The 8,382-nt window shown below is 38.2% G+C and overlaps 1 protein-coding gene across 1 annotated transcript; it reads left to right on the top strand.

Moving 5' to 3' along the window:
• The first annotated feature begins 1,373 nt into the window (after positions 1-1,373).
• On the top strand, positions 1,374-4,938 carry dlx3b (distal-less homeobox 3b). The gene is made up of 3 exons (XM_072248929.1): positions 1,374-1,707; positions 3,220-3,410; positions 4,633-4,938. The coding sequence occupies exons 1-3, from the start codon at positions 1,374-1,376 to the stop codon at positions 4,936-4,938; spliced, it is 831 nt and encodes a 276-aa protein (XP_072105030.1).
• Positions 4,939-8,382: the final 3,444 nt, after the last annotated feature.

Genomic DNA, 8,382 nt, shown 5'->3' with positions numbered 1-8,382 from the left:
TTACTTGGAATTAATTAAAGTTTTCAGTTTTTAAATATTCATCTTCTGGCATCAAAACGAAGTTTTCTCAACACTCTTGAAATAAAGCAGCTTTCTAAACAGCTGGATTAATTTCGTCCACGGCCTGTATTCTCTTTTTTTCTGACTATGTCAGGTAAACAATTCGTCATCCTGACAGCGAGACAACAGTAACTCGGCGCTTCTAGCTGGTGTAACTCTGCGGGGGTAACTGTGGAGAACACCTTTGGCGGCGGCTGCCGTGACTCACACACAGCTTCTCTGGTTTCCAGCTTCTTCTGGGCGCGCGGTGGAAAGGTGTTTCGCAAAAGGTGGAGACAGCATTGTTTTTCTGTGTGTGTGAGGCGTCTGAAACCATGGGAAACTTGCTGCACAGGTTAGACCACACCTAACTCCCAGCAACCAAAACAGTCTGTTGGATTGCTGGAGGTGAATTTTTAGTTTTTTTTGCGATTTTGTGGATTTGTAATCTTGCATGAAACAGAGTAAGTGTGTGTGTGTGTGTGTAAAATGTGAGTGATCATTGACTACAGATTAAATACACACACACTTAACACATAGACACATACATATACAAACATATACATATATATGTGTGTGTATATGTGTGTGTGTGTGTGTGTGTGTATATATATATATATATACACACATATATATAGTATACCCTTCTTAAACCGTATTCTAAATAAAATAATATTTAACAGTAAAGAACAGAATTTATTAGTTTTAAAACAGCTCTCAGCTCTAACCCTCTCTCAACTATTGGACCCAGAATGCAACGTCAAGTTTGAATTCAACCACTGTAAATATTACGATGCTTCCGTGAATTCTAAGTGTTAAGTGCAGATACTTCAAAGGATCTCTTATCTCTTCTTCCTTCGCAATCTTCCTATATGCGCGCGCTAAAAAAGGGTTAACTTCCACTTTTTAAGAGATGAAGTGAGTTGCCGGCCTGAGGGATTAAAAAGAAGCGCGCTGGAACTTGTTCTAAATTCAGTTTAAATTCTGAAAATGCATGTTTGGGGGGAGCATCTACCAACAGGCAGACACTTTTAATAGTTGAGGAAGAGTGATAATAGACTTGGCTCCAAAACATGAGCGTGGGAAGTCTGAAAAACTTGGGCTGGTTTTGCCGGCGACATCTCTGCAACCAATAGGCTTCCTGTATCCACCCTTCTGTTCCTTATAATTAGGGGTTTAACCACGCTGGGCTCGTTGGGTTACATCAGTTTGCTTTGAGTTGCAATTGCTATAAGGATCTCATCTATACCGAGCAGGGTGATGTGTGCATAGTTTGAGCCTTGCATTTTAAAGATTAAATCGTCTTTTTTGAGTTAAGTTTTTTTTTTGGAAGAATGAGTGGGACCTATGAGAAAAAGCTGCCCGGTCTTCTTACGGACATTCAGGGTTCGATGGGATGTCATCCCGCGAAAGATTCTCCAACTCTTCCAGAGTCTACGGCGACGGATGTTGGTTACTATAACCCACAGTCCTGTCATCCGCCGCAGGACTATTACTCAACTTCAACCTATTCGCAACCAGTGAACCATTATCCGTACCATCAGTTTAATCTGAACAATCTTCCAGGGCCTGGCTCCTATTCAGAGAAGCCCGACTATACTTTCAATAACTCGTACCGTCAGTATGGCCATTTCCACAGGGATCATCAAGTATCAGCGGCCGAGAGAGGTAAGGTTCGTGAAATTCCCAATCGGTGTCTGAACCTAGAAACACTTTTGGAAGAAAGTCAAACAGAATACTATTTCCAAACGAATGCATTCTCCACCAGAGTAATGGAGAATGACTGCTGGATGGTAAACGTCCGATCACGCCGATAACCCCATTATTGAGTTGTTAACTAATATATCTACAATGACCCAAACCAGCCGAAGCACTGCAGAGTGGCTAATCGGTTGAACATACACAGCATAATAGTACAGTCTCCAGAGGTGAAGCATTCGATAGCCTGGCGCTGATAAATGTACAAAAGCCCATGCTACCGAGTGCTACGCAGCGGGATGTACAATACTTTGTAGAGGAATCTCACTGTAGTTTTTCACATGACAGAAGTAACGAGGACGTTCTCGGGTACAGAATACCATGTCGTTAACCAACGGATGTGATAGTGTGAATAAGAAATATTATGCATGTTGACGAGAATATCACACGGGGCAGGAAAACTACGTGTTCGATGCTTATATTGAAACTAGAATCACAGGCGCAACTGTGAAAATCGCGCTATATATTTAGCTGGGAGAGTATTTTTGAAAACTTGTTTTGCATCAATCAGAAACTATAGGAAAAGTTCAGAGGTGATTATCAGCTTGTCTGCTATAAGTTGCATAAATACGCTGTTTAAAATAGTTATTCCGCAAAGATTGTTTTCGTTTTGCATTTTTAGGTGGGGCGACCTCATTTTTTTATTTATGGAGATATTTGAACCCAACCAGTGTGGCGGGGTTGGGAAATAGATCGGATATTGGTTTAGGAGCATAACCAAATTTCAGCTCCTGGTTTGAACGTACTCCCTCTGGTTAAATGGACAGGAGCAAGTCAGAATGGCCGGCCTCGATACAGTAAACATGCATTTTACATTAGCTATTATGAACTCCCTTTAGTGTTCTAAAGATGAGAACCACAAAATGGCCTCACGAGTCCAAGTGATCTCTGTCGTTGGGTTAGTGATTTCGCTGTAGCACTGTGCATTTTCACTCTGTCAGGATACCTTACCTAATACCCCATGGGCACACTATTTGAGTAAGCATATAAAGTCATGATTAAATAAACATTATACAGGTATGAATGCAACAGGAAACCTGAAAAGTGATTGTACTATTCAAATTAGACAACAAATCTCTTGTACCTTGCAATGATAATTACAAATGATAATAATTACCAGTTCTCCCCCTCTTTCTGTAATTTGTTCAATAAAAATAAACATTGACCTTAGTAGTTGTATGAAAAAGGCCAGGAGTTCTGAGACAGTATGTTTCTTCCATGTCATTAATCAGCGTGATATCCTTGTGCCCTAAAGGAATCTGCCATCTAATTTTAACTCTGTATTCTGTGGAGATTTTTTTTCTCTCTGCATTTACACCGTGAATTAAAATCCCTTGGTTCGGGGGAAATTATTTGTCGGCTGCAGGGTTGCGATACTCGGCCATTCAGAGAATCTTTATTTAAGTTTGTTTTGTGCTTAAGTTTCAGTGAAAGAAGAACCGGATCCCGAAGTGAGAATTGTGAACGGGAAACCCAAAAAGATCCGTAAACCGCGAACAATCTACTCTAGCTTCCAGCTGGCGGCTTTGCAGAAGCGTTTCCAAAAGGCGCAGTATCTGGCTTTACCTGAAAGAGCGGAGCTTGCAGCTTCTCTAGGACTTACGCAAACACAGGTACACTCTAATCTTACGGTATTGCTGCGCCCACTGTTTCTGCATTTCACCCTGTACCCCCGGGCTAAGGCTTGCCCTGAGAAGATGAAGTTAGTATCATTGTATATTTAGGCTCTACACCTGTTTTGTTGTCGGAAAGGCCGTGGCTTTCTTTTCTAACCCTGTTCACCAGCCGAGATAATGGCTTCTTTTAAATGCCTTAAATGTCCTTCTCTGAACATATTTTTAGAACATTCCACACACTCTCCCAAAGCCGCATTATTTACATTTTCCCACTGTTTCTTTCTCGTAAATTCGCTTTGTAGGTTAAATAAAAATTATTTTCCTTAGATATTTCACTCCTTGTCACTATGCCCTTTTTGTTGTACTGATAATCCCTTTATTATTGAACTTTACAACTTTACCAAACATACACCAATTGGGATAGTGACAAGCTGCAACATAGAGCATGGGGCAAATTAATGATCTGGGAATAAAGAGATTAGTGGGTATTCATATTGCTCCGTTAATGATCAAGTAGGATTCAGCAAATATTTACACCCATTGGGTTTATGTGTACATATGTAAAGGTCTATGAATATATCAAGCTCAGTGTAATGTCTATTCCTCCATCTGAACATGGGGTTATATTATCTCTGCAAGTGGCTAGATAGAAATAAGAAACTGTTAACATTAAGCTCAACTATTTGGAGAAATATATCCTTCAATGCTAACTTTGTTGTTAAAATCCACCATTGCCCATGGCCTGTTTGGCAGAGAAGTTGCAACTCAGAGATTAATAAACAGTCTTCTCTGTTGAGGAACATTAGAAATTGCAGGTATAATTGGAACAAAATATTTCAATCCAAAATATTTCACAGGTATCAGCAGGATTTTTCTTTGTTGTTTTAAGATAGGCTGCCACTGATTACTTAAAGAGCATCCATAAAGTGTAAAACAACTCAGATGAATATTATTTTAGTACTTTACAAGTTTACATCTGTTAAATAGAAAGTACTGTACTAGAGACCAACCAACAGAATGAAATTACTTTTCCCTATAAATGAACTATGATAAAATAGTTTCTATAATAATTGGTGTATCTATGTAATTCTAAGCAATGAATTTATAATGGCAGCAGCTCCTGCTGGATAGTTGCATTTTAACTTTCATGTTCTCAGTACTTTATAACAATATATTTCTCACCGATTCTAATTACTTCATTTCATTCTTTTCTGTCTAGGTGAAAATCTGGTTTCAGAACAGAAGATCCAAATTTAAGAAGTTATATAAAAATGGTGAACTCACAATGGAGCACAGTCCCAATAATAGTGACTCAATGGCATGCAATTCACCTCCTTCTCCAGCTATTTGGGAGAGCCACAGTTCGACTAGGAATCCCCTCCAGCATCAGACCCCACATAATTCTTCTCAGAACTACCTGGAAGACTTCAATCACTGGTACCCAACACACCCCTCAGGCTCTCACTTATCAGCAACAAATTCACTGCACCAGCCCCCAGCTCAGAGTACTGGAGCAGTCTATTAAAACTTTAATTTTTACTTCAAAACTTTGAACTTTTTGTCTATTGCTGTTTTGGAAAACAACATCAGAGCTTACATGTTTCTAGTGAAGTTTAATATGGGCAGGGGAGAAACCTCCTGAGAGAATGAATAAATAAAATTCAACACCCACAGTTCGTGAAGAACCAGGGTAGAAATGAATTAGTCATCAGAACAACCAAGTAACTACAAGAGTCCCACACTCTCTTCCTTGTGTACATGTAGTAATACACATAAACTGTAAATAATAACAACTGTATATCAGGAAGAAAAAGCTGAGCATTTTGTAACTCTTGTCAGTTGTCAGATTGTCACTGTACAAAGAACTGATAATTTTCTCAATTTCAGTACAAACAATATTCTGCATTCTTAGCCTATGTTTAATTATGTTATTTAATTTTTTGGTTTATTGGAGTGGTTAAATTATTACTGCCTGTATACTATTAGATTAGTGACCAGTTTCTTTGATGTAGCAGATATAATGTATCCATTGAATCATGCCCAATGCAGTATAATTAAAAAAAGGAACTTGCTGTAAAATAGAAACTCAATTTGCAATAGACGATATGATGGAGCACAATTTTTCTGACAAATAACAGGAACTGTATTTATGATATTCTGTCTGAGATTATCTTTTTTTCTAAAAATGTTCATAAAATTTTACACATTAATTGTAGAATAATAATAAACAACCTTGCGGGTACTTTTCAAGAACATGTGTGACACTGGGAGGAATTCCTCAAAGAGATCAACATTTCATTGTAATAATTTGGCTTGTAAAGGACACTCAATGGACAATAACTTCTGTTGTAACTTATGGTCTGTTTTGAAATAAAATCTTTTAAATGTTTGGTTGATGATATCCTTGAGAATAATGATAATAAAACTCATCATTCCATAACCTGTTTACTTGCCTTATTTTGGAAAATGAAGTAATAAGGCCACAAAATGATTGGCAAAACAGTTAGCAAAACTTAAACTGACTTGAATTTGAATACTTACATTACCACCTCATTAAGTCTTAAAAGTCACCATAAATAATTGAATATTAATACTTTAACACTAATCAGATTTTATTCGAAGTGCCATTTTTGGAGATGTTTATCTCTATCCTAGTTAGAGTAAATGTACCATTTAAAGGGTATGGTGACCCAAAGTTACACCTGCATTGCACTGACCACATGAGGCAATCTAACTATTTTAAAAAAGTAAAGAATGATTCACTAATTTAAATTCTAGACCATTTCCTTGATCATACGTAGTTAAAACAGCAAGTGCCGAAAATATAACAAAGACTTAAAACTAAATGAAAACTATCGGAGTTCCGCAAAACGGCAGCAGATGGATAGTAAATAGTTAAAAGTACCACATCTCCTGCTAATAAAGGCAGTTTGGTTTGAGGGCTGCGTGCAAAAGCTCTGTAGGCGACAGCGAGGCAGACATTCTGGAGACACTGAGTTGTGTGGAGCAGGATTTTATTAGGCACGACTGCCAGAAAAAAACTGCTTCATCGCCTGGGGTTAATATCGTGCTAGAACTCACATACCAGCAAGTGCATCAAAGCTGTTGCAATTGCCAGGCTGACTGCAACAGGAGCTGCCGGATTTAACCCCATTTTTTCCGAACTCAGTCTCCAAATATCATCCCGATTCACATTTACAAGGCAGGGGACCTGTACATCGCTTGACAGAAGTGGGCTGGAGTGGTGGCGGGACGAGAGTGCAGAGGAATAGATTGTAACTTGATCCAAATGACAAAATTTGTTGAGCTTTCCCGCCCCTGCCCTGTTACATCTAATGCATCAGGCGAATGTTTAGGATAGAAATCCATTTCAACCGTTTTCATTTTCCTCAGGTAATAATTTAAGTGTAGAGATTCAAATAATTAATTCAGAATCGATTCAACAGTAATTACACCGGCTTAATTATGATACTTTATTGTTCAGGCTCACATAAAAATATACGGAAACATAATTCATAACCAGAACAATGAATGTAACCGCTGTAATTAACAAACATTACATATATTAAAACGTAAAGGAACGCCCTGCGCAAGCTTTCACTGTTGTATTTACACCCTCTCATCTGTGTATAAACAAATCCGCGGGTGGTCCATTTTACAAGCTTTCTGGATACAGTATATATTTGTACTGGTTTGCACATCTCTGCATATAGTTGCATGGTGACGCTTCCTTCCTCAGATTTTGAGTACGCATACGAGCGCGGCGTCCGAACAACATATTGCAGTATAAATCCTCACTTTTTACCTAACAGGGACGCTTGTGAGTCAGTTATGTTTCTCTACTCGTGTACATCGTGGTGCTAGCAGAAAAATAAGTCTGACTAATAGGCACGCTACATTATAAAATACTATAAGTGTTAATTAAAATGATACAATGGAATCCTAACGGCAATCTCTTCCATGCAGTTGAAAGGAATTTATATATCTATAGCAAAGGAGTCGCTGCAGTTTTGAATCATGAGAACGGAACCATACTAAAGCTCACAAAGAACGAGAGGCCAAGAACTTTTCGAATTGCGGTGCTCTGCGGGACGCCTCCCAGACATACAAAGCGAGAATGTGGTCAGCTTCTTGTAATGATATTTTAATAAGTCCAATGATTCCAATTAGTATCAAAAGTATAATTTAAAATATATGTGCACCTCAATGAGTAGTTTTAGTTACATGGATCGTGACACCTGTATAATAACCATTTGGGGTGAAGAGCTCCCGAATATATACGTCTAAATAATAAATTATATTGCCAGTTAACAAACAAGACTTGCGGGTGCAAAGAAACTTTTAAATATAAATTTAGAAGGGACAGTTAAAACCCACTTATCATTTATCCGCCATCATGATTAAGCATGCAGACATGATGTTTTATTAACATTACACGCTATTATGTTGTTCCACTATCGAAGCAACTACACTGTAGACTTAATGATGGCTGACTTACAAATAACGTTCCCATTAACGTTCCGCTTGATATAGACTGCATGTGTCGGAATGGTTATAATAAATGACTATATTGTTACAACCGTATTCTATCAATATCTAATGGACGACTTTTACTAACATGCATGGATATACTCAGTTCTATGTATGGCGGATTGGATGTGGTAAACAGGTGAATGATGCATTGTGGCTGGTTGGTAATACAGTTATTTAACTTGTTTTAACCATGAATAGAAGTGTTATCTTCGGAAGATTGCAATGTTAGCAAATGTTCAATTTTGAGTCAGATACATTATCGTTGCCGCAGCAATAGTCGTACAATAGCCTTCCAACAATCGGACCGCGAGACATATTTTCCCGAAAGGAGAACGTGAAAGTGTAAATAATTTCTGAGCTTTTTGTTGTGAGAAATCAGCAGAACAAAGGAATCAGAAGCCTCTGATTACAAACCCCTGTGCTTCCTCCAAAATGT

Source organism: Mobula birostris, chromosome X (assembly GCF_030028105.1).
Source record: "Mobula birostris isolate sMobBir1 chromosome X, sMobBir1.hap1, whole genome shotgun sequence".
NCBI classification, from domain to species: Eukaryota; Metazoa; Chordata; class Chondrichthyes; order Myliobatiformes; family Myliobatidae; genus Mobula; species Mobula birostris.
Note: the sequence above shows the minus strand (reverse complement) of the source record. Positions and strands in the feature narration are given on the sequence as shown.

Excerpts from the sequence above, each read along its gene's own strand:
- dlx3b (XM_072248929.1), top strand. The coding sequence starts at position 1,374 with ATGAGTGGGACCTATGAGAAAAAGCTGCCCGGTCTTCTTACGGACATT. Across the intron at positions 1,708-3,219 it reads AGTATCAGCGGCCGAGAGAG|TTTCAGTGAAAGAAGAACCG; the intron begins GTAAGGTTCGTG and ends TTTGTGCTTAAG. Across the intron at positions 3,411-4,632 it reads TAGGACTTACGCAAACACAG|GTGAAAATCTGGTTTCAGAA; the intron begins GTACACTCTAAT and ends TTTTCTGTCTAG.